General features: G+C 49.8%; 1 protein-coding gene and 1 long non-coding RNA gene across 2 annotated transcripts in view; one reads left to right on the forward strand and one right to left on the reverse strand.

Annotated features, from left to right (window-relative positions):
* LOC122127553 overlaps positions 1–13,436 on the forward strand; it is a 114,511-nt gene extending 101,075 nt beyond the window's left edge. Inside the window, exon 4 of the long non-coding RNA XR_006151197.1 lies at positions 13,356–13,436. This is a non-coding gene — a long non-coding RNA (uncharacterized LOC122127553). The remainder of the gene's footprint in view (positions 1–13,355) is intronic.
* Positions 13,437–24,339: 10,903 nt separating this feature from the next.
* LOC122127556 (basic proline-rich protein-like) lies at positions 24,340–26,352 on the reverse strand. Its single transcript, XM_042702089.1, has one exon. The coding sequence runs from the start codon at positions 26,350–26,352 to the stop codon at positions 24,340–24,342; it is 2,013 nt and encodes a 670-aa protein (XP_042558023.1).
* Between the last annotated feature and the right edge of the window lie 307 nt (positions 26,353–26,659).

Genomic DNA, 26,659 nt, shown 5'->3' on the forward strand with positions numbered 1-26,659 from the left:
TGACTCAGTCCTGATGCTCTTGCTTGATGAAGGCTTTATTGATCAAGGTGCTCTACCACTTGAGCAACACCTCTACTTTGGCTTTTTGGTGGTTAATTGGAGGTAAGAGTCTCACAGACTGGACTTTCTTGCCCAGGCTACTTGTGAACCATGATCCTCAGAATAACTTCGGATTACAGGTGTATGCCAGTGCCTGGCTTTTCTGTCGTTTTGATCATAGCTATCCTAATAGGTTTGAAGTAATTGCTTGTGGTTTTTTGATTTGCATTTCTCTAATGACTAATGATGTTGAGCATCTTTTCTTGTGCTTATTGCACATTTGTTTATTTATCTTCTTTGGAGAAATATCTTTTTCAAGTCCTTTGCTCATTTTTGAATTGGGTTGTTTGGTTTGGCTATTGAGTCATAGCAATTTTAAAATAGGTAGCTGGAATAATGAAATAGAAAAGAACACCATCTCTTTCTGTTCAGGCATATTCATCTTTCATCAGATACACGATTCACATGATTTTCTCCCATTTTGTGGATTGTCATTTCTCTCTGTTGGTAGAGTCTCATGCAAAAGCAGTTTCAGTTTTGATGTAGTTTGTTTTATTTCTTTGCTGTGCTTTTGTTGTTACAGATAATCCACCCTGCCACATCCAATGTCCTGAAGACTTTCTGCGCTTACTTCTAAGACTTGACAGTTTTTTCATGAAGTTCCTGAAGTTTAGGTTTTAATTCATGTGCATGCATTTGCACATGGTGTCAAGTAAGGGTCCAGCTGATTCTGTTATATGGGGATATCCAGGATTCTGAGCACCAGGCATTGCCGAGAGCTGCTTTCTCCGCTGGATGGTCTTGATGGCTTTGCTGCAATCCATCTGACTGTATGTGTGAGGGCTCATTTCAGGGCTTTCTCTTCCATTTCATTGTTATATGTGATCTGTCCTTAGGTTGGTATCACACTGTTTTGACTACTTGAGCTTTCTAGTAGGTTCACGGTAAGTTCTTAGTTCTCCTGTTTTTTGTTTTTTGTTTTTTTTTTTTTGTCTTTTGTAGGAGTATTTTGACAACTTTGCATTCCTTGAGACTTTATGTGAACGTTAGGATAAGTTTTTCAAGTTCAGAATGAAAGCCACTGCTGAGACTCTGGTAGAGCATGCCCTGATTCTGCACCCTGCTTTGAGTAGTGTTCTCTTCACAGTCCACCAAGATGGGTGTCCTTCCTTTTATTTTATCTTTTAAAACCTCTCTCAGCAGTGTCTTTTGGATTTTGTTGTGCAGATTCCTTGTACTCTTAAGTATTCTATAAAAATTAAGGAAAATTCTTATATATTTATTCTTTTGAAAGCTATTGCCTGCTGTTAGGATTTTAATTTCCAAGAGAGACTTGTTTCTTGTCTGAACACCATCTCCTCCCTCTTCAAAAGCAAACAGAAACCTATTCTGTGTCTTGGATGCAGGATCTGTTTTTACTTCTCTGAGATTTGATTCATAGTTATATTTTTAAAAGCTCCTTTCCCCTGTATTTTTCCCCCTCAAACTGCTGCCTCCTGTTTATTTTGGTCTCCATCTTCTATATTAGAAAGTTTCTTTGGATGTCTACATCCTAGTTCTTCCATTCATGGATAAAGTTGGGGTCAGGAATTGCCTGGGTAAGTCCTGTCAGCTGGGAGCTTTATCTTGCGATGATGTGGGTGAACTATTGGCTAAGTAGATCTGACAGAGTGGCCAGCTTTCCTCTGGGGCCGATCAGGCTGTCAAGAGAGCAAGGTGCTGATCACTTGTCTATGAGGTAGAGTCTTGCCGACAATGACCTAAGCCTTTTAATGAACCTGCAGAGCCAATCTCACTGGCAGTCTCAGCTTCTACCACCATTGGCCTGAGAGTTGCCCTACTCAGGTGCGCTAGGACGGTGAGTACTTATTTCTCTGGATTCCAAGGCTTTTCCAGTTCTGTTGTTCTCTGAGTTTGCATCTTTACAAACACAATTCCTGTGCTTCAGGTTTGGGGATTTTGCTAAATGCAAATGAACGTGGGCTTCTGGTTCCTTTTCTTGAAGTCAACTCTAGGGAAACCTTAGAAATTCAAGGAGAACATGGGAGCTAGAAACTAACCATCAGTATCATTAATGGCAGTGAAAGCTGCAAAGCAGCAGCAACAGCAATAGCAATAACAACAACAATAACAACAACAACACAACAGAAAATCCTGGAGGAGACTGTTGGGGAGGTCTTAGGCAGGGGTGGGGCATGACCGGGAGATGACAGGATGAATGTCTGTTTTCCCTTCAGGGGACTTTGGGAGAGCCATTGGCTGTCCCTTATCTGGAAACCAGTCCAGGCAGTGGGTGCCCGCACTGGGCAGGGAAGAGCTTGGACTTCATTAGGGATGAGGAAATGAAGAACCCCTGTTGGTGTCACCTTGGGTACCCATGTCTGTCCGTACGTTTAGGACCAGGACATTACAACCCATAGAGCATCCTTTCCACCGTAGGTGCACTTTGACATCATCTGGGAGCTTTATAAATCGACCCCAAATCTTCCCAAGACCAAAAATTTCTGAGTGTAGGGGTCCGATGCTTCAGTATGTTTAAAAAGCTCACTCCCTGACCCCATGACACCAGGCTGTAGCTGGGTGAGAGATACTGGGCTTTGCAAGTGAAGTGCTATCCTGAAGAATTTCCAGGAAGGAGATCCAGGTGCTTCTTTGGTTCTTGGGGCTACTGTCTCCTCCACACAGACTGTGGCCTAGTTTCTGGGGCTACTGCCTCTTCCACGTAGACTATGGACTGTTGTGAGCCTCTGCCGACCCTGCCCTCCCTCCTCATAAGTCACTGCTGTGGTTTATGTAAAAGTGTTCTTAATGAAAGATACCCTACGTTTGCTGTAAAAGACCCACACTGAAAAGAAATACAACCAAGACCCACTTTTGAAAAGAAGTAAAACCAAGAAAAGTTACAAAACGTAAAACAATTCCAGAAAATACTATCATGAGCAGTCTTTTTGAACAAGAATATTTAAATTAGAGACCAATAGGAATAAATATGAATCCAATCTTAAGTTAAAGGCCAACACCAGAACAAAGATTGAATATAAAATCACTAATGTAGCAGAAGTAATTCCAATCCATTTAATGGAGACTATAAAGAGAGAATATGAGCAGAAGTAAAGGTATCAATGACAGTTCAGATAACTATAACATAGTAAGTTCAAAGTTTTCTTTCTGAACTTTAAAAGTACACTCCATTGTTGTCCTGAATTCAGTGTCACTGTTGAGAAGTCAGATGTTAGTCTCATTCTAATTCCTCTGTTTGCCATTTTGCTTCATTTGATGACTTCAAAACAGACTTGAATTGATTTGTAGTAATATATATATGTATATATATACATATACTTTTGTACACACACACCTCTGAGGAAATTTTATAGATTAAACACAGTAAAGCCATAATAGCGAATAATAAAGTAGCATAATCATAACAAATGCTATTAGAGAATTTACTTAAAACTTAAAGACTTTCCAGCCATGACTGACTGTGGATAGTAGAAATTGTAAAGAGAGAAACTATGGGATAAGAGGCTCCGTCAGATTAACCCTGAACCCTTGATGAGGGTGGTCTTGTTGTTTTCTCTGTAAAGTAACTTATTTTCCACTTGGTATTGAATAGACATCTCCTGGGGAACTTTGTGAAGCTATGTAAAGTTCCTATTTTTCTTCCCTCCTTCCACCTACTTGTTGATGGTTCCTTGCTTGAAATAATCATTGCTGTGGTCAGCGCGTTGCCTCTTCTCATTTAGTCTTCCCAGGCTAGGGGTGAGTCGTGCTGGGGTCTCTGTAGGACAGATGGGGAAGCAGACTTGTGTCAGTCGAGCCACTGTCTGGAAGCTGCGAGTGTGCAGAATGTGGTGGGCCCACAGTGTGGATGGGTCTTCCTCTGGTAGCGAGCTGGCTGCTTAGAAATACATTCGGCCTGGTCCATGAACTTGCTCCAGTGGAACGCCGCCGGCAGTTTGATCCATTAGGTGTGGTGACCACCTCAGGGACAGACCACGCAAAGAAGTCACAGCGAGAGCGCTGGCGCTGAGGAGGGTCTGGCTCATGAAGGCAAGTGGCACGTCAGTGGGGCGATGGCTCAGGGGTGGTTCCATGGCTGACCTCAGGCAGGGCTGGCTGACGGGGCCCCTGGCTAGAAAGCAGCCCTTCTGCTGCTTTTGGTAAGGAGCCATCTGGAAGGGTTCCAAGGTGCCGAGTGAGCTCAAGTTCCACACGATGGCAGGCTGATTCCCCCAGGCCCCAGTGCATTTGCACAGAGCCTCCAGAGTGTCCTCCACTGAGCTCCCTCTGCCCCAATCATCCAACAGAAGAGATACAGCATGCAAAGAAGCCACGGGGAGCACTGCTGTGGCCAACAGCCCAAGGTCCCAGAGAGCTGGATTCTGGTCAGCCGCACGCAAAGGTGCCTCCAGAGCAAGGTCACCGGCCAGTGGCGAAGGGCCGAGAGGAGCCAGGTCTGCCATTGGAGGGGTCCCTCCTGGGACTGGCCCTGAGGACTAACCCCTCACAAAGGCTCTTGTGCTTTGTGCTGGCTCTGTTCTGACTCCGAGGTACCTCCACAGGTACCCATCATCACCCACAGGCCAAAAGCTGGTGATTCTAGGATCCTGCTTGGAAACTTCTGATTGGAGGGCTGAGGGTTCTTTGTTTCTCTAGGACATCGGGCATTAGGAACTCAGAACTCTCTCCTTCCTAACTCTGTTACTTTTCTTTAACTCTTCTGCCAAAAAATAGTGTTTTATATCCTTGTAGCAAGGTACTAGTGAGCCGGGGCGAATCTGTGTGATCTCTGAGCAGCGTGGGGCAAGAAGCCCTGCACACACCCAGCAACAGCATGTCCGCAGGACAGACAGGGCTGCGATGCACGGCCGGCATCCTGACGCCACCTCCTTCTCCCTGTGTGCTGGAACCCAGTAGGTCTCCACCTGCCGCCTGTGAAGAGAAAACTCCAAGCCCAAAGGCCGGGCTGGACTTATCTCTAACTGCTTTTCTACAGGTGGTTTACTAAGACGAAACAGTTGTTTCCAAGGGTCACAAGAAATGAAAGGCATGCACATAGAGTAAGGAGTGAGCGAGGACTGGCTGTCATTTCGAGGGGGGCGTTTCCAGATCGTCTGGGTGCCTTGGTCTCTAATTTTCCAGAAGCATGTATGTCATGTTTTCTAGAGGGGGACAAAGCACAGCTCTCCTTTATGATGTGCTTCATACGCTGTGAGGGTTGCAGGCAGAGCTTCCTGCCTGTGACCGCCCTTCCCTGGCTTACTTCCTGGCACATGGTTAAGTGTTCAATAAACGCTTGTTGAGTGACTAGCCAGGTGATTACAGTTCCTCTGCGAACTTCTTATTTATCAACCCTAGTATCTCCCTTCTTGCAAATTGCACTCTTATTCTCTTCTTGGAACTAGAGTAGGGCAGTTGGCGTTACTGGGGCAGAGGGTAGCACAGTGCACATGTACTGCTGAAATCAGCCACTTCCCCTGGCTCTGCGTGGCGGCCTGGGGCGGGCTGCAGGCTCCACACTGTCTGGGGACTTGGTTTTTGCATGGCTTGGTCCCTTTCCAGTGATTTGGAATTACGACAATGGAAGCATGCTGTTAGGGTGTGAAGGCCACTGAGGAAAGAGAACAGAGCAGGTGTGTGGACGATAATGGAGGGAAGGCCCAGGAGCTGCTGGGAGGCTGGGCGGGAGGCTCAGTTCCCAAGGACGCCAGAAAGGCCAACGATGTGATCTCTCAGATTCTCCGTCCTCACTCCTTTTCTCTGGGGTCTACTTCCATGAACAACGCACTCCTCCCATGGGCTTGTCCTAAGGTGTAAACAAATTCTCATCTGCCCCCTTAAAAACAGACACACAAACCTATAGAAGCATGTGGTTACTGGCTTGGCTTGAAAGAGTCCTTTTCTAAGACTTTGACCTCTGCTTAGCTCCTCACTGTTCTCATTCCGCCTCTGATTAGACATCTTGGACAGAACGTGGTGTTTCTAATAAAAGTCGGACAAATACTGTGGAGACTCAAGAGAGTCCCTGCAAGTGCCAGGGCCTTTGTAACTTGGTGATCTTGCCCACTGCTGTGAATACTTCAGAAATGGCTTCCATGTGTTTGAAAATATTCAGGATGTATAAATGGGCATTTCCCCCTGGGTGAGGGTGGTGTTCTGTATTTCTCTATAGGGACCTTTGATGTCTTTTCTATATTTTATGCTGCTAAATCTACCAAACACTCAGAGCTATGCACGAGAGTCTCCCACAATGTTTTTGAATTAGTGTATTTGTCCTTGTAATTTCAGCAATTTTATATATTTTGAGGCTCCTTTATTAACTGAATATAAGTTTAACATGATAATGTTTTCCAGATGAGCTTCGCCTTTGTGGCTATGCAGTAAGCATCTCTTTCTCTGCTTATGCTTTTTGCCCTCGGTCTTCTTTTGTCTCCTATGTGGCCAAGACAGTCTTTATTTGGTTGTCCCTCTCCCTGCTTTGGCTCTTTTTTATTCCTTTATTTACAGTCAGTCCTCCTTTAACAGGACATAATAAGCATATTTACTACAACCCCCTCCCCATGTAACCACAAGTTGTATAGCACCAGATTGGAGTGGAAAAGCCAAACAAGAGCACAAGCCCCTGAGTTTAAGTCCCAGTCCAAGCCCAAAAGTAAAAAGCAAACAACAACAACCATGAAATCCCACAAGCCAGATTTTGATTTCTGAAAAGCAGTCTGAAAATCTTTCCATTAAATGTATTTTTATTAACGTGTGTGTGTGTGTGTGTGTGTGTGTGTGTGTGTGTGTGTGTGTGTGTGTGTGTTGGTTCTGGGTCTTGAACTCAGGGCCTGGGAACTAGCCCTGTGCTCTTTTGCTCAAGGCTATCTCTCTACCACTTACACCACAGTTCCACTTCCACTTCTGGCCTTTTAGTGGTTAATTGGAGATTAGAGTCTCATGGATTTTCCTGCCTCGGCTGGCTGTGATCTGCCGGCTGGCTGTGATCTGCCGTCTGAAGAGCTCACCCTCCTGAGCAGCTAGGTTAACGTGTTTGAGCACCAGCACCTGTCTTTACTCTTATTATCTTTCAATAGTCCTACAAAGGCATTTCAGTTCAACATGTCAGTTTGTGAGTGTAATGCATCTTGACCAGTGTCATGCCTTCCATCATTCTTTCTGCCACCATCCATCCAAACCTCACCTGTTCCCTCCATTTCCCCCATTCCACTCTCACATACATTGTTCTGACTATATTTACTCACTATTCCTTTCTCCACTAGAATCATTTTATCTGCTAAATGCACATTTGTGCCAGGACTAGGGCTTAAACTTGGGGCCTTGTGCTATTGCTTAACTTTCTCCCCCAAGTCTTGTGCTTTACCTCTTGAGCTATACCTCCACTTCCAGATTTTTGCTGATTACTGTTAGATAAGGGTCCCTTGGATTTGTCTGCCTGGGTTGGCTTTGAACCTTGATCTTCAGATCTCAACCCCCTAAGTAGCTAGGATTACAAGTGTGAGCCAAAGAAGTCCGGCCGTGATGGCGGATTTCCTTTTCTTTTTTCTTTACCCTGGTTCTTCTTGGATTTAGTCTCTTCTAAGTCCTTATTAATTTAGTTCTCTAGTTCTTTCCTTGCAAGTTAAGGCTTGGGGCCAGCCAGGATCGCTGGAACCTTCAAGGGCAAGCCAGAAGCCACCACTGACTCGTACCAGCTCCAGCTCAGTGCTGCAGGTGACTTGCAGAGACATGGATGCCGGTTGCCATGGAGCTGTTTGGTCACCAGAGAACCACGGAGGTTCTCTCAGCCCAGGACCAGAGAGGCTGAGCGGAACTGACAGCTACTGCTGGACAGGCTGGGCATGGGGGTGTTGTCCAGGCAACAGGCAAGGCAGCAGATCTACCGGCAGCCAGCGTCCCTTCGGGACATCAGAGCCACAGCTGCTATGGCTCCCTCCTGCTACATCTTGTGCTCAATGTCTCTGCCAACCCCAGCCCAGAACTATAGAGGAAGGGAGTTCAGGAAAATAGAGCACAAAGCCACTGCAGAAGCCAGAGACTGACAGCGTGTGTTTGGGGAGAACGTCAGTGGGCAGTGTCCCTCCTGTCCACCCCCACATGCATTAAGGGGAAGGGAGGCTTCCCCAGGTTATATACTGCAAGGGCTTCTGGGAGTCACGCAGAGGACTTGATATTCATCCCTGCAGAGTTTGGATTACCTGGACTGAGATCTTCCAAGAGAAGACTAAGGAGTGAGATACAGTTACCCCTGCCTGACAGCACATCACCCTGATAGACACCACCCTGACAGGGATGCGTGGACAGGCGGGTGGGTCAGGAGGGAAGGGTGCTTGCCATCTTGTGGGCTAGGCCAGGCTTAGACCGTGCAGAAGACCTCTGCACAGACGAGTCACTCAATAAACACTTGTTCAAGGAATGAGGACGTGCTTTATTTAAGCTCTTCCCAATACCCAGTTTTGTTTTTGAATCGTCCTTAATAACAACATCCTGATTTTACGTGGAGTGACACTGTAGTAAGTTAAAAGCCAGATGGTCCGGTTTTCCTTGTGGAATGCGCTGGCTGTGCCTAGGTTTCGAACCAGCTCTGTTGAAGCGGAATTGTGCAGAGCTTCCAGCAAGGCTGCTGGCCCCGCCGGGAGCAGTCCCTTTTGGCCTTTCTAAGTGGACGTGTCAGTTGTAGGTCCAGTGGCTCGTCGTTTTGAACCACGAGGTGACACTGACGGCAAAAGCTACAAGTTAAACAGAGAAGCAGAAAGCCAGTATTCAGTGGTTTTTCTGTGGCACCAGCAGTATAAATAGTCATGCTAGATTAAAAAAAAATAATACTTAACCCAAATAACACTTTAGGAGTGGGAAAGCTGGCATGGGCTATGAGGAGAGAAGGAAGTGCTGGATCTGTCATGAAAACAAAAGCAATTTGAAGGGAGAGAGCCAGATGAGAAGCCACGTCAGCGGGCCTTTGGTAGGCAAGTAATACGTTAAAAGACCAAGAACTTAAGTAATGGTAGGACCTGAACTGTCTGTGTGGCTCCAGAAAGTTCCAGAATCATTATCAGAAGAGACTGGAAAATAAGGCTGTAAATGGTTACATCGAGTCTCATCTCAGCCTCAGCCTGTTGCTTCTCCCAGACCGTTAACAACCTGTGTGGACAGGGATGGGGTGTGCGCAGCCCCAGTTTAACCAGAACATGTAGTAAGTATCAGGAGATGATATCGTTCATTGTGCTTCCATTCACACCAGTACTATGCTCTGGTATTACCCAAGACTGTGCCTCAGTCTGGAAAGGCATAAGGGAGTTCTCCCTTTAGTCTGTGTCTCTCAGAATATTGTTCTCAGCTTCTGTGTCTTGTTTTTCTAGTTATGTATTGTTGGCAAATCTATGTGTGCAAATCACACATATACACATACTCCTATATGTATGTGTGTGAAAAAGAGAGAGAGAGAGGAGAGGGGAGGAATCAGGTGACTATTGGTTTTACATATTCTCATTACTGTGTGTGTGTGTGTGTGTGTGTGTGTGTGTGTGTGTGTGTGCCATTCCTTGCGCTTGAACTCAGGGCCTAGGTGCTGTCTCTGAAATTTTGTGCTCAAGGCTAGTGCTGTACTGCTTGAGCCACAGATCCACTTCTGGCTTTTTTGGTAGTTGATTGGAGATAAGAGTCTCACAGACTTTCCTGCCTGGGTTGGCTTTGGACCATGATCCTCAGATCTCAGCCTCCTGAGTAGCTAGGATAACAGGCGGGAAGCCATCAGCTCTCAACTCTTTTTTTCCCCCTCCATTCTTCCTGGTCTTCCTTCCATTTGAGTCAGTCTTTGCACTTGGATCCCTGCAAGAATGGAGCTACATTGTCCTTCCTGTGGCCATATCTGCTTTCTTTTCCCTGTGTGGCTCAGCCTGCCTTGGTAGGAGGTGGTTCCTCACCCTGTGGAGAAGGGACCTGCTTGAGAAGTAGGTCTGGTTGAGAAGCCTGCTGGATGAATGGACAGACATCAGCAGGTGCTGACTGGTGCTCAGTCCTCTCAGCATATCCAGCTGGGTTGAGGTAGTGGCTGAAGTTTCTGGCTACTGCAGTGACCTTTGCATGGGAAAAATGTCTACAATGAAGCTTCTCATTGCTATGTTCTCACTAGTCTTGTCCCTCATGGGTCAGTGTCACTCTGTGGGTTAATGGTTGGATCTTCCATCCAGCTACCCTTGGCTGGACCTCTCTACACCCATCAGCTCGGTGAGATTGGAGGACATGTATTGTGCATATGTGTGACTCTCAGGGCCTTGCTGAACTCCTAGTTGTATGTGTGTATTATGTATATATAGATATTTATACATATTTTTAACAGGAGACAGCATCTTTGCAGAGCTGGCTGGGGCCAGGCGGGTGGGAACATGGAGAAGTGTGCATAATTCTGGAGCCCAGCACTTCCAGGCCGGCAGTAATGAAGCTGTCTGTTAGGAAGTTATCTTTCATATACAACTGCTTCCCCTAAGCTCTTAAGCACATTAACTGCACCTGTAATTATACACACCTCAGAAATGCATAAAAGCTGCCTTCTTAGGCAGACTAAATAAACTGCCGTCTCGCTCGGATCCTCTCCTGCCTGTGAGTCCTTAGCACTAGGGGGAGAAAGGCGGGAGGAGGGAGGGAAGCAGTGAAGGCAAAGAGAAGAGGTAATTGCCCATTAGAGAGCTGCTCATAAGTGAACTTTGTCTCTCGTTTACAGCATTAATTTTGCTCCCTGTGAACTGCACTTGACAGGGCTCTGAGGGCGGAGGGGTCTCACACTGCCCTGCCTGCCAGGCGTGTGCAACACATTTACATTTCACTGAGTGTGTGCCAGGAAGCAATATCACCACGCAGCTCCCCGGACTCCTCGGAGTGCCTTTGTGCTGGGGTGAGGAGCGCGTGTGACTTCTGTGGAGTCTCCTTCCTCACTGACTCACTGAGGACTATTTTTTTTTTCTCACTGAGGACTTAGGGTCTTGCACCATTTGGTACTAATGAGCCAAAAATGTCGGCTTCTTCCTTTGTGCTTTACTGATCTCCCTCTCGTCTCCTCTTCCTCCTCTTCCTCCTCCTCCTCCTCTTCCTCCTCCTTCTCCTTCTTTTTCTGGGGACTCTTCTCTTGTATCTTGGGGGCTAGAGGAAAAGATAAGCTCCCTAAGTTCACACTCCTCAGGCATAATCCCTTCCAGCTGCGGTTTATCACCAGCAACAGAACAAGCCGCAGCCACATCTGGCTCGGTAGCTAGATGCACTCCCACGTTAGGGGAAGGTAGCTAATGGGCAATGACTTAGCATCGGCGGTTCCAAACTAGCTTTAATAGAAACCATTCCTTGTAGGGTGTCAGTAGAATTAATTGACTGGTAATTCACAGAAGCCGTTCAGATCACCTACAGCTTAGTTTATGAGTCCTTCAGGATCAATTTCATGTTTGAATGACTATTCCTATCATATATTTACACACACAGTTGTCCTTTGTGTTCAAGGATGACTTGCTTATCTCTTTACTCCCCAGTCATTTTCTTTCTAGGAATAAAAAAGGTGGAAAAGTTCCCTGAAGCCCTTTTTGAAGTTACCGATGATTTGGACACCGTAATCAGCAAACACAGCTACTAGCTATGGAAGGAATGAAAAGGCGCAACAGACAGAGCTCCTGCCCTCCAGCTCCCTCCAGTCTAGACACATAGAATAGATGATACAGCTGGGCATTGGTAGCTCATGCCTGTAACAGTCCTAGCTACTCAGGAGGATGGGATTTGAGGATCCTGTCAAAGCCCAGGCAGGAAAGTCCATGAGACTCTTATCTCCATTCAACTACCAAAAAAGCCAGTGGCACCACGGTAGAGCACTAGCCTTGAGCAAAAGAAGCCCAGGGACGGAGGTCAGACCCTGAGTTCCAGCCCTAGGACCAGTGGTGGTGGTGGCTGGGGGCAGGGGGTGGGGAAGCGGATACAATATGGACAGGGTAAGAAAGGGAGTGTTGGAAGGTGATCCTGTACTTGGAAGGTTCTAGCTCTCCACAGGAGGTGGGTCATCAGCCTCCACAGACTATGGGTCAAACCATTCACCTCCAAGAAGCCACAGCCCACGCACCCCTGTTGCCCCGGGGGAAAGGGTCTTGTCCAGTAATATGGCGGACCTCCTCAGGTGATCTCAAAAGCGAGGGGAGAGCTGCGGGGTGCTGCTGATGAGGATTTGGGGGACAAGTGTGAGTTTCATAGTAGAGTTGAAGAGAGAATGAACAAAGTGTCATGATGTGAAGTATGGAAAGTTCAAGAAGCCCGAGGAGGAGCCGGGCGGGCAGGGGCCTATCAGGAAGTTGAGGTCTGGGGAAGGGGAACCACCATGGGCTGGGAACAGGACTTGGGGGGCTGGCTTGCTTCTTGGGTGTCAATGCTGGGGCTCCCTGTGGGAGCTCTTTTATGCTCATGGGTGAAAATAGGGCTTTGCAGGGTTTTCTGAATCCAGCTCATACTTCCTGGGGACACAAGGAAGGGTGCCAGGGCACACTGAAGGGCGGGGGGAGGGGGAGCTCCCCCACCAGCCACTCCAGAGGCCATAGGTGCATTGACTACCCCGTGAGAGGCGGTCCTGGAGCAGAGACCAAAGGGGAGGAAATCATACTCGTAACAACGTGTTGATGATGTGACAGATGGCCTGTTGCCTTTGGTCTTTCACTGGCGGTTACGGTGTGAGCAGGTCTGTAAGCTCATCCTTCATTCGTTCATCCACTCATCATTTATTCATTCGTCCCGCGGTGCAGCAGGCCGCATCTGGATGCTCCTCAGGGAGCTCACATTTCGGTGGAGAATGTTTTCATTGTTTGAGCTGCTTTTCGCCGGTGGTCTGGTTTGTGGACCTGGACACCACGAGGGGGATCTGAGCTGCACCTGCGTGGGTGACGTCTCGCTGATCACTGACGGAACACACAGCGCCTGGTGCAGCCTTGCCTTGCCTGGGGCCAGCTTGTAGGTGGACGCGGGTCCCCCAGGCTCCATCTCTGACAGGAGGATTCCTAAAGTCTGGGTGGAAACAAAAGAGTATGTATTTTTTTTATAATGCCAGTTCTGGGGCTTGACGTTGGCCTGGGCACTGACTCTGAGCTTCTTTTGCTCAAGGCAAGTACTGTACCACTTGAGCCATAGCTCCACTTCTGGCTTTTTGGTGGTTCGTTGGAGATAAGAGTCTAATGGACTTTCCTGCCCAGGCTGGTTTTGAACCGTGATCTTCAGATCTCAGCTTCCTGGGTAGCTAGGATTACAGGCGTGAGCCACTGGTACCCGGTTTTGTTTATATTCTTTATTGCCATTCACAGGAAATCTCTTGGTGAACTGGAAGAATGTGGACTTCAGGATTCTAAATGAAAGGAGGAAGACGTGATAAATGGACAAGAAGGCTGCTGCAGTGTCAGGCCAGGGTTCCCAGGCTCCTCTGCTACTGAGGTGAGCCATGGAGGTGGTATCTCATAAAATTGCTTTTGTTATAGCTTTTCTCTTCCAGTGGATCTGAGGGGAAGTGTCAGGAATTAAGCCTCATGGTGATTGTCTACTCAAGACTCTTCCTGTCTGTTGGCTACTGCCCAGGCTAGGAGCAAGGTCAGGTGCAAGAGCCGCACATTTAGGTAATGCCAGAAATCAGCGAAGTTCTCCCTTTTGGGCTCCAGAAACACAACCCAGACAACTGGGTTGTTAACTTGACTTTGGTGTGAATGGACAGTTGCAAGAAATTGCATCTATTCTCTTTTCAAGTGAAATATGATTCCTCTATTGTGCAATTTCAAAATGTAGGTTACAAAGAGTCTGGAGTGCGGAGGAATGGTACAATTTAGTAGACTCCAACATTTCATAATCTAGCTCTAAAATAGCCGTGGGAAGCTTTGTAAAAAAAAAAATAACCTACCTCGCACTGCAAATGATGACCTGGTTATTGCCAAGATGAACAATGGAGGATGGCTGGGCTGGATTTTCTCATTTCTTTCTCCAGTCTTGAAAGGGAACATCTGTTTACAGGCAGTCCTAACTGGAAATATGTTTGCAGAAAAGACGCAGATCTCCTATTTACAATCAGAGCCGTGAGCTCTAAATGTTGAAAGTACACGTGTGTAAAACCATTGGCACACAGGACTTAGGCATACAATTTTCTTTTCCACATACACTTCATTAATTTTTCTTGTGCTAGTACTAAGGCTTGAACTCAGGGCCTCAAGTTCTCCTTTGGCTTCTTGCTTAAGGTTAACACTCTTTTTTAAAATACATTTTTTATTGTAAAAATACTGTACAGAGGGGTTACAGTTACACGAGCAAGGTAATGAGTACATTTCATATCAAGCATTGTTACCTCCTCCTTTGTTTTTCCCCTTCCATCCCTTCCCTCCCACCTTTACAACTACACTCCTCCCCTCCCCTCCCCCTTCCCCACCTAAATTGTAAAGTTTGTTTTTCAATAAGGTTGATACTCTTCTACTGAGCCATACCTCCACTTCCAGCCTTTTGCTGGGTAATTGAGGATAAAAGTCACATGGACTTTTTCTGTTCTGTTGGCTTTGAACCTTGATTCTCAGATCTCAGCCTTCTAAGTAGCTAGGATTACAGGTGTGAGCCACCAGCACCTGGGTTAATACACACAGTCTTGTTTCAGAAGAGTCAAGCATGGTAGAGTAAACAAGCATATTTATAACCGCTTCCTCCAAAAAGTTATATAAAGTGTTAATAATGGAATAAGAAGGCCTAGCTTTAGAAGGATAAAGAGAACAGGAAAACACACTCACTGTAAGTCACCCCCCTGGAGACTGTACAGTGCACAGTTAGGGTCACAAATTTTGCAGAATAGACAAAGCAAACCCCAAGCTTTCTGAGGAAGAAACCAGATATAGGCTGCATGGAGTCACAGACCCGATGAAGCCTCAAGAACTGGGGGTAAGGGGACCTCTGAGAGATGCAGGTAAAAGCAGGAGGGGTTGCAAGTCCTTTTCAGGAAGCCCAGAGTCTCTCCTCCACGGATGAGTCCAGCATCTCTGTCTCTCACTCCAGAGCTAACAGGTGGGTGCTCGTGGTCTGGAAAGATTGAACTCAGAACCTTAGGCACGAGGACATCAGGCTCAGCTGAAAGCAGGACTCACAAGTAGTTAAACAGTCCAGTAAAAATGTACCTGCGCTAGGTGTCTCTGGAGACTGACTGTTCTCCACCCCTGCCACCGTGTTGTCTTGATAAGGCCGGGCTGTGTCTTAGGGGTGAAGGAGGTCCAGCTTCTGTCCTGGAGGTGCTGCTCCCATGTTACTTAGCTCTGTAGCTCTCCACTCAGATGTGGGTAAGGAGAGCCGTCATCTCCTGGGGCTGTTGGGAGGACGAGGGTAAAGGGATGAATAGAGCAACTCCAAGGAGAGACCAACTGGTTCTGAAATGGTTTCGGAGCGGCTGTGGAGACACGACTTCAGCACTCCGCCAAGAGTCTGCCCTTTTTATCTCACTCTTTAGAATTCAGCCCAGTGGATAACGTGCTAAATAATTAAGCAGCCTTTTCCAGGCCCCCCTTACAGCTGTGGTGGCCATATTTAAGATGTTAGCCACAGTACAAACCTGGTTAGAGGATTCCTTTTAAACTAGTTTCAAATCAGCTTAATAGGCCTTCTCTTTTAAGTCTTTTCTTTTATCTCAGGCATGCATCCGTTTCACATCCTGAGTCTGTTTCCAAGGATGAGGCTGTGATTGGAAAACATCGGAAGCGATCCAGAGTGTCTTTTCTGTACGCCTGGACTGTCTGCTTTTTCTAGACGTCTGTCTCTCATAGGCTCTTTGACATCTCACAACTATTGAATGAACATCATTTATGTCTATATCTTGAGGAATGTCAATCTGAATTAAAATATGCCAAGTCTCTCAACAGCACCAACAAATTTCCTAATTAACCTATGAATACTGTCAATCTGTTCGTCTAGTTCTCTTAGAAACAAGTTATACAACATTTCTTCTATTTACTCTCCTGAATTTTTAGAAGTAAAGTGTTCCCCAGGGTATTCCCAACTTCCTTTTGAAAGTCGAGAAAGATGTGAGTAATGTGAATTGTTTCACTGAATTGACTAATTTTGGGGTTTCTAGGATTTGTGTTCGTCAAGCCAGTGATGTGAGTTTCATGCCTTGTCCTTTCTGCCCATGTTTCTTGTCTATCAGATTCTGTCTTGATGGAATTCTTGGGACGAGTTGCACTCCTGGTGTTTGGGGCCGTGTAGGTGGTGGCTTTTATTAACCTTAGGTTGACTTCCATGATTCAGCACGCAAAACTGGATCACCTATAATCCTTGATTTGTTCCACAGTCTCACTATTTAATCCATGCTGGGCTCTAATTATTTATTGTAATACAATGGATATCTAAAGATCTTTCATTCACCCAATAAGTGGAACTGAGTGTTCCCCCAAAGCTCATGTGTTTAAAAGGATGTAGTGGGATGGTACAATTGGGAGGCGATGGGACTTTTAGAAGGTGAGACATCAGGGGTCTCTGGATCATTGGGGCGTGCCTTGAAGGAAATCGTGGGGCCCTGCCCCATCCCCCTCCTTGGCCATTGGTAAACAGGTTGCCTGCCACACGTTCCCACTATTGCCGTGTGGCAGCCCCAGCAGAGGCTCAGAGCACTGAAACGCCAAACTAAGCACCTGAAGTAAGCCTTATTTATAAGATAATCTCCTCCGACATTCTGTCATGGTGACAGAATGCTGTCAGCACACAGACGTTGCTTGTAACTTGTATCTACATCTGTGATGTTCTCCTGTCCTTCTGTCTTGCTTCCTCAGAGGGACTTTGGGACTAGCTTATTTTTTGCTTTTCTGTTTTTTTTTTTCTTTTTACTAGTCATTATCGTCTGTGATTGGTCCGTGTTGGAGCATTAGACCTGTAATTATTTTTTTTCTTCTCGGTATTCTACTGTGTAGATGTAGTATAATTTGTGTGTTCATTTTCCTCTTCATATGGGTTCAGTCTCTAGCTTGACTATGGCCAACTCTGGGCAAAATCGTAGGCTAAAAATATAGGACAAAGTTTGGTTTTGATGCCTTGTGTTTTTCCACTCTTGTTCTTAGGGAATCATCCGAGCCTCCTGCCTGGCATACTGTGGACTATAATCAATGTTTATGGACCCGATATTGGAAGCGACAGATAAAATCAGGGGCAGATCCAGTCAACTGTGGCTGCCCAGAGCACTGATTGAAGATTGTGTGGCCTCATCTGGTCTCTGCGGGATCAATGATCAATATCTGCCTGGACCAGAGGAAATGGGAGCATGGAAGTTATTTATTACTGCTCTGGCTTTCATGTGATCCTTTCTTCTCAAACTTTTAAGAGCTAGCTAGAGGCATGGACCTGAGCGAAAACAGAGGAAGGTAATGGCCACTGCAGAAGTTCAGGTTTCAGTCAATCTGAGGCAAGGTTGATTTGGGGTGGTGGTGGTTGTGCACTGGAGATGAGCAGCATGTTTCTTGGCACTTTGTCTACCCACACACCTTACATGTTGATCCTAGCCTTAATTCGGGATTCAACATCCAATGCAAAAGCATGCATGTTCTTCAGCGAAGTAACCCAGCAAAGGACCTGATTTCTCATCCCCGTGGTTGAATGCACGTTTTCTGTTGACAAATTCTTTGTTAGCATGGAATATGATGACACACTAATGTGTCTTTATGTTGTCTAGCAGTTTTAATGTACAGTGATGAAAAATGTTTCCCTGAAACATTTTTATTAGCACATATTAATTGCGCCGAGGAGTTTCACTGTGATATTTTCATAAGCACATATAGTATGTTTTGATGAAATTCACTCTCGTCTCCCCCACCCCCTTCCTCTGTACTTTCTTCACACGTGTTAAGAGGATTCATTACACTGATGTGATTGCTTTCAGTGTGCTCACCGCCCAGTCATCATTCCTTTCCTCAGCTCTCCTGCTGGTTTTCCCTAGACAGTCTTTCTTACATTCTGTATGTTTTCTCCTCCTCTGATTTGTCTTCCTCCTCTTCCTTTCCTCCTTGTCTTCCTCTTCTTTGTCCTTCTCCTCTTCCTCCTAGGTGTAGGCTCTGAGTAGGATGGAAAACATTCAGTGTTTGTCTGACTTTTGGTTTATCTCACTGAACACGATGTCCAGTTCCATCGATTTTCTGCAAACAACATAATCTCATCCTACATACTGGTTGCACCCTGGCACATCCTCCCCACGGGACATGAGGGTTCTTAAAGTTTTCATTTCTTTACGACTTGTTTGAAGTGTTGATGGCATCCTTGGCTGTGGTGATACCACGTCAGCTGCAGCCTCCCACAGAGCTGGGGCTGGATAAATGTCAGGTGTCATTGCTCCTAGTGTGTCCATCCCCATGGAACCACCTGAGCGTGGGGAAGGCTAAAGATTCTTAGCCAATAGGGGGTTGGTCAGTGCCCATAGTCTGCTGTTCATATAGTCTTCCTTTCACATGATTCGAAAGCATATTAACATTCAAGAAACACCCAGTGTTTGTAAGCCTTACGCTACGTGGAGGAAACTGAAAAGAGAGAAGATAGTGACTTATGAAAGGTGAGCACTAACTGGTTTGTAGCTGGGCAGGCCCAGCCCTTCAGTTTATGGTGAGATTCAAAATGGCTTGTTCTCCACTCCTAAGTCCATAACTACACATGACCTAAACTCCTCCTCCCAGGGACTAGGGGTTGAGCCTTTCTTCTCTTTCTCTCTTTTTTTCAAATGCATTTTCTTGGTATTTCTTAAAATCCTTGAAAAATTCCCAAGTTCTTCTGCCAGCACTGTGTCACACATAAAACTTTTGGGGATTCTTCTAGAAAGAGATGAAGTAAATAGTCATCATTAATATCCAGATGACACTTAAATGTACAGATCCTCTTCTCAAAGATGCTCGGGTCTTGCCACAGGGTTAACAGTAACATCAGAATGTTTCTTTCCTCAAAACAAGTTCTTTAAGGATACAGGTGGACCTGTTGCAACAATGAGAAGTACAAGTTGTCATGTCCAAAACGAGCTTTACAACGTCGGTGGGGGCGGGGGGGGGGGTGAGGAGAAGGATTGGGATGGGGGGGGAGGGGGGAGGCTGGGAAGGGATGTGAAGGGTAAACAAAGGAGGAGGCTGCAATGCTTGGTAAGAAATGTACGCATTATCCTGCCCATGTAATTGTAACCCCTCTGTACAGTATGTTCACAAATTAAAAAAAAAAAGAATGTTTCTTTCCTCTAAGGCCCTTTGTTTAACGAACACAGCAGCTTGGTATTTTATGACTTCGTTGAAGAGCAGGACTACACCTATCGGAATGTATGCAGCATCTCAAGTGGTTGGATGTACCTAAACTCATCTCTCTCCCGGGGGCCCTCTGTGTCGGCATCTCTCTCAAGGCTGAGTAGCCAGGCCACCTGGAGAGCCCAGGTCTGTTCACAGATCTGAGAGAAAAACCTTTCTTTTAGTAGCATGGATTGAATTTTGCTTTAGAAATGCATTAACTACTGAGAGTGCAATCGAAGTCTTTGGTCCTGGATTTCTGATGCCTTGATACTTTGCTGTCATTAGAATTACTTCTGGAGCAAAGACCCAGAAGTGGTTTGTGAGCCACTCTGGAATAGCACCTGCTGAACACTGGAGGGTGTATTTCCGTAGGCACTGCTTTGGCCCCTTAATATGATCTTATTAATAGACAGCCTTACCACAGGTTTTAGGGAAACAACACCAATACCTAAGGTATAAAGTCGAATCTGGACTGGCCTATGGTCTGATTATCTTCACCTATATATCTGTTCATAGTTCTCATCCAATTCTAGTTCTGAAAAAAGAAAGTGTCTTGGTGTCAACATTCAGAAACAAACTTTGCAATGTTCATGTATCTTTTGAAGGCCCAAAGATTTCAAATGCAAAATGATGTGTACATTTTAGTACTGTTGCGCGTGGCTTCTTCCAAAGGCCTATGTGCCGTACATTACGAGTTTGTTTCTTACTATTCATGAGTTGTGTTCTATGTCTTGAATTACCACCGTTTATCTTATCAGTGGTTGCTGGGCATCTGAGTTGTTTACAGTTTTAGCTACAATGAACACAGCTGCTATAAGCATTTAAGTATAGGTTTTGTGTGGCCACAAGTGTTCATCTACTATTGAGGAAAAAACCCGGGAGTAGAATTGGAAGGTCATGTGGTAAGTGTATTTCTAACTTGAAAGAAACTGGAAAACAGTTTCGCAAATTGCTCACATCATTTTGTCTTCCCAGCGGCAGTGTGTGAGTTCTCCTTGCTCTGTGAAATGCTTTTGCATGCGAGCAGAGGAAGAGGGCCGTTGGCGGTGGCCATGTTGGTTTCCATGTCCCCTCCTGTGCTCTCTGAATGAAGTGGTCCACAGAGCTTCATGGTTGTGATGAGGGCTGCTGGAGGGAACAGGCTGGGCCTTCTCCATCTTTGTTGTCTCCGCCTCCAGCCCTGTCTGGTACACAGTGGGTTTCAACCGGCACCTGTTGGCTTGAATAGCAAATGGCACCAGTGGCTAGGACAGTGCTGGGAACGGCGGGTCTTGGGGGAGGGCAGGTCTTGGGGGAGGGTGATGGTGCCTATTCCCTTGGTTCTTACTTTTCATGGTGGCAAAGGCACTAACGATCATGAAAGTTCATGTGAGGAAAGAAATGAAGAGCAATGAAGGGACACGTGAAAGTTGGGAATAGGAACATCACCGTAACACCATACAGCCAAGCATATTATCATGAAGAGGTGCAGACGTACAAGAGACTGGCTAGCCCATCTCCCTCCACGTCCAGACCTGAATGTATTTAGAAGGGGAAGCCGAGTGTGGGAATTTTTAGATGAGGCCCGATTTCTACTCTGGCCAGAACATTCCAGCAAGCCCTGTGGATTCCTGCCTGGTGCTCCTGCTTCCTAAATTATTTCCCGCCCCTCCTCTTGTGTGTGGTTGTGGGATAGACGTCGGGAGTACAAATCAAGTTGAAGAAAGGGGGTGGTCGCTTGTTCTTCAAGTCATGAAGCCACTGGAGTTTCTACAGCTGTCTTGGTTTAGTGGGCGGTGCCATGTTCCTTGGGCTCCTCCCAGTCCTCCCTGACCTCTGTCCCTGAGACCAAAATCGGGGCCTCTGGAGTTCGGGCCACCTTGGATGAATCGGCAGCAAGGCGCGCGTGTGACGTTGCTGAGTGTGACCTGGGTTCTGCTCTTCTTCAGGTGTGTAATCTTGCACTCTGGGGAGCGTGTGTTCGGGTGCTGTTGCTGTCCTCAGAGCAGCCACACTCCACCGCCAGCCGAGGGGCCTCAGGCACTGACGTCCGCTCATTCTCATGCCGGTGGGCATCAGTCTTGCTGGACATGAACGTGACCACTGCGTGTGGTTGAGGAAGCAGGTGGGCGGCTCCCCTCCCCCAGCCGGCGGGGGTGGAGGGTGGGGGGTAGGGGGGAGTACGGGGGGGGCGAGTGGAAGGGAGCGGGCTCTGGGGCAGGTGTGGATGGGGTGTGGTGGGGCTGGGCAGGCAGGCAGGGGTTCAAGGACCGCTCTCTGCTCTGTGATTTTGGGTAATTGTGGATTTCTAAATGGCGCTCTCCAGACTTCCTCCTCTCATGTCATCCTGCGCTTTGTTTCCCATCTTTTCTACTTCTGGGGTCCTCTTCACGTCCTTTTTTCCAGCCTCACTGTGGATTCGGAGTGTGCTTAAACATGATTCCATACCTTCCTTCTATCAGGGGTTACCGAAGGGCCTAGAGGTCACACCGCTTTACCTGAGTGTGATCTGATGGGAGGCGGTGTTCATTTCATGACGATACGATGCTGTGCTCATTTCATGACTGATACGATGCTGTGCTCATTTCATGACTGATACGATGCTGTGCTCATTTCATGACGGGTCCTGCTTCCACGACTCTGTTCTTTCTGGCTTTTACCTCAAACACATGGTCAGGAAAGAGCGGGAATGAAATCATTCCTCTTCTCCCTTCCTTCCTCCCGGCGAGCTGGAGGGGCGTCTCCAGCGTGGGAATGGCGCCGGGGGAATGCCCCCCTTGGCATGGCGCCGGCAGAAGGCTCCCCACAGTAACGTGCTTATTGGATTGGCCTTGGGTTAGTACTGTTGAGCTGGGGTACAGACCAAATTGAGGGTCACCAAGGGAGTACCCCACTGGAGGACTCTGTGTGTACCTCTATGTTCCGGATACACTGTGGCAGAATGAGTGAGGCTGGCCGCTCCCTCCATGATGGGGTCTCCCAGAGCCCCAGGAGCAGGCCGCGGGGGGGGGGGGGGGGGCTGGCGTGTGGAGAGCCATCAAGCCGAGGGTCGCTGTTCACATCCATCTGCTCCTATCTGGCTTGGTACCTCGTACAGTGAATCTGGCTTGGTGCCTTGTACAATGAGTGTCACGTGAGTGGACTGGCCTATCTTTACAATAACCACGATGGAACTCATGCCCGGTGTTGTCTTTTGAGGAGACTTCTGCAGAAGTAAGGACACACAGTTCTTAGAAAGTAGCTGCCATTGATCCATCCCTGCTATCTGCCGTGCTCTCCTGGGACTGTCTGCAAATTACCCATTTCGTCCTTATCAAACCCAGCCGGCTGAGGGCTCCTGCTATCCCACATGACAGAGGAGGAAACCAAATCTGCTGCGAGTTTAAACTGGTTTGCTCGAGGTACCACGGTAAATGGAAGGCTCAGGGTGTTTAGAAGCCTAGTGTGGGCATCTGATGATCCTTTTCTTACTCTCTCTGAGTGCTGGGGATGGTAGCCAGAGCCTGACACATACAAGACCTGCACTCTGCCATTGAGATGCACCCTGCCTTACAAACCTCTACGCTTTTTAAAATTTATTTATTTTTGGGGGGTTGTGGGCCTTGAACTCTGGGCCTGGGCGCTGTCTCTCAGCTCTTCAGCTCAACGCGAGCACTCTACCACTTGAGCCTGTGCCTTATTTCCTTGGTAGCACTGCAGTTTGAACTCCCGGCTTCTCACGTGAGTGAGAGCCATGACTGCAGCTCTACTTGGTTATTTTTATTTTAATTTTTGCCAGTCCTGGGCTCTGTCCCTGAGTTCCATTTGCTCAAGGCCAGCATTCTACGACTTGAGCCATAGTACCACTCCCGGCCTTTTCTGCGATGAATTGGAGGTAAGAGTCCCACATCCTTTCCTGCTTAGGTTAGCTTCGAACTGCAGTCCTCAGATCTCAGCCTCCTGAGTAGCTAGGATTACAGGTGTGAGCCACTGACACCCAGCTCACTGGTTATTTTTGAGATAAGGCATATGTCTGGGTCCCTAGCTCCCTTGCAGTCTTTTGTCTTTGTTGGGATTACAGTCGTGTACTGCCACATCTAGTTTCCTCCTCTGAGATAGAGTCCTATGGACCTTTCTGCTGGAGATGGGCTAGAACTGCTGTCATCTCAATCTTAGCCTCTCATGAAGATTGAGATTCCCCCCCTCCCCCGCTCCCTGCCCACTGTGCCTAGCTATGAGTGGAGGCGGAGGTCTTGTGGACTCTTTTGTCCAGGTTGGCCTCCAACCATGATCCTCTCATTCTTAGCCTCCCAAGCAGCTATGATCTCCCAGTTCATATTCTTCACTACAGCTGCCTCTCAGAGAAACAAGAGGAAGATGGAAAAGAGCACATGGCGTTCTACTCTCTGTGTGTGTTTGTGTGTGTGTGTGTGCACGCGCGCCTCTTCCCTGGTAGTTTTCCTTTTCCTTTTTTTTTTAGTGGTTATCTTGGAGGTGGAGTTTTGTGGGTTTTGGCCTGGGCTGGCTTCGAACCATAATCCTCTAGGTCTCAGGCTTCTGAGTAGCCAGGATTACAAGTGTGAGCCAATGAAACCTGTCTCCCAACGCTCTCCTCTTAGGCCGGCTGAGGAACGATGGTGAGAGCGCTCCGGGGCCCGCGCCTGCCCAGGAGGACAGTGGGACGCGGCCCTAGGCCTTTGCCCCTCAGTGCTGCGGTGTGGGCCCTGAGGGCGGGGTGCTGGGGGCTCTTTGTGGGGGGATGTTTGGCCATGACTGCTTCCAGCTGCTCTCCCCACTTTCTCCTTCCTTCCTGGGTTTCACGCGGGGGGGGGGGGGGGGGGGTGCAGCGCTCCAGGGAGCCAGGGATTGCCAGCTTGCGGGTGTTTTTTTTTTTTTCCAGCTTGTTTAAAGTCGCGGCTCTCTGAGGGGATTAGCACGGTGGGATCGCCGTGCGGCCCAGACCCGTGTTTCACAATGCAAATATTTCACATTTCATGTTAAATCACATCCTAACACAAGTGTGAAGAATTGAGATGAAGTGAGAAACGTACGTTTTCAGGCCAGAGCTGGGTTTGGATCAGAGTGAGATCCATCCATCGCCCTGCACTGGGGGTCTGGTCACCCCACTGGGCACCACAGATGCACAGCAGGGCATGGCGGGGGGGCATGGTGGGGTGGGGGCATGGTGGGGGGCATGGTGGGGTGGGGGCGTGGTGGGTGGGGGCATGGCGGGGTGGGCATGGCGGGGTGGGCATGGCGGGGGCATGGCGGGGTGGGCACGGCGGGGGCATGGCGGGGGCATGGCGGGGGGTGGGCATGGCGGGGTGGGCATGGCGGGGTGGGCATGGCGGGGTGGGCATGGCGGGGTGGGGGCATGGCGGGGTGGGCACGGCGGGGGCATGGCGGGGTGGGCACGGCAGGGGCATGGCGGGGTGGGCACGGCGGGGGCATGGCGGGGTGGGCACGGCGGGGGCATGGCGGGGTGGGCATGGCGGGGTGAGCATGGTGGGGTGGGGGCATGGCGGGGTGGGCATGGTGGGGTGGGCATGGCGGGGGCATGGCGGGGTGGGCATGGCAGGGTGAGCATGGCGGGGTGGGGGCATGGCGGGGTGGGCACGGCGGGGGGCATGGCGGGGTGGGCATGGCGGGGTGGGCATGGCGGGGTGGGGGCATGGCGGGGGGTGGGCATGGCGGGGTGGGGGCATGGCGGGGTGGGCATGGCGGGTGGGCATGGCGGGGTGGGGGCATGGCGGGGTGGGGGCATGGCGGGGTGGGCATGGCGGGGTGGGGGCATGGCAGGGTGGGCATGGCGGGGGCATGGCGGGGTGGGCATGGCGGGGGCATGGCGGGGTGGGCATGGCGGGGTGGTGGGCATGGCGGGGTGGGCATGGCGGGGTGGGCATGGCGGGGTGGGGGCATGGCGGGGTGGGCATGGCGGGGTGGGCATGGTGGGGTGGGGGCATGGCGGGGTGGGCATGGCGGGGTGGGGGCATGGCGGGTTGGAGGCATGGCGGGGTGGGCATGGCGGGGTGGGGGCATGGCGGGGTGGGGGCATGGCAGGGTGGGGGCATGGCGGGGTGGGGGCATGGCGGGGTGGGCATGGCGGGGTGGGGGCATGGCGGGGGTGGGGGCATGGCGGGGTGGTGGGCATGGCGGGGTGGGCATGGCGGGGTGGTGGGCATGGCGGGGTGGGGGCATGGCGGGGTGGGCATGGCGGGGTGGGCATGGCGGGGTGGGCATGGCGGGGTGGGGGCATGGCGGGGTGGGCATGGCGGGGTGGGCATGGCGGGGTGGAGGCATGGCGGGGTGGGCATGGCGGGGTGAGCATGGCGGGGGGGGCATGGCGGGGTGGGCATGGCGGGGTGGGGGCATGGCGGGGTGGCCATGGCGGGGTGGGGGCATGGCGGGGTGGGGGCATGGCGGGGTGGGGGCATGGCAGGGTGGGCATGGCGGGGGCATGGCGGGGTGGGCATGGCGGGGGCATGGCGGGGTGGGCATGGCGGGGTGGTGGGCATGGCGGGGTGGGCATGGCGGGGTGGGCATGGCGGGGTGGGCATGGCGGGGTGGGGGCATGGCGGGGTGGGCATGGCGGGGTGGGGGCATGGCGGGTTGGAGGCATGGCGGGGTGGGCATGGCGGGGTGGGGGCATGGCGGGGTGGGGGCATGGCGGGGTGGGGGCATGGCGGGGTGGGGGCATGGCGGGGTGGGCATGGCGGGGTGGGCATGGCGGGGTGGGCATGGCGTGGTGAGCATGGCGGGGGGGCATGGCGGGGTGGGCATGGCGGGGTGGGCATGGCGGGGTGGGCATGGCGGGGTGGGCATGGCTGGGTGGGGGGCATGGCTGGGTGGGGGCATGGCAGTTGGGCATGGCGGGGTGGGCATGGCGGGGTGGGGGCATGGCGGGGTGGGGGCATGGCAGGGTGGGCATGGCGGGGTGGGGGCATGGCGGGGTGGGCATGGCGGGGTGGGGGTTGTTGGGGGGCATGGCGGGGCGGGGGCATGGCGGGGTGGGGGCTGTTGGGGGGCATGGTGGGGCGGGGGCATGGCGGGGTGGGCATGGCGGGGTGGGGGCATGGCGGGGTGGGGGCATGGCGGGGTGGGGGCATGGCGGGGTGGGCATGGCGGGGTGGGGGCATGGCAGGGAGGGGGCTGTTGGGGGGCATGGCGGGGTGGGGGCATGGCGGGGTGGGGGCTGTTGTGGGGCATGGTGGGGTGGGGGCATGGTGGGGAGGGGGAGGGCTGAGGAGAAGCTGGGGAGGGGATAGAATGTGCCAGTCACACTGGCTTTCAGACTCAGGAAAATCTGCACTGTAAGGTTTTAGAACCAAAACAAAATTGTGTGCACAGTGGTGGCAAAGGCTGACCAGGGCAAGGAATGACAGCAGGGGACCAATGGG

This window comes from Dipodomys spectabilis, unplaced genomic scaffold, assembly GCF_019054845.1.
Source record: "Dipodomys spectabilis isolate Male_0828 unplaced genomic scaffold, ASM1905484v1 ptg000302l, whole genome shotgun sequence".
NCBI lineage: Eukaryota > Metazoa > Chordata > Mammalia > Rodentia > Heteromyidae > Dipodomys > Dipodomys spectabilis.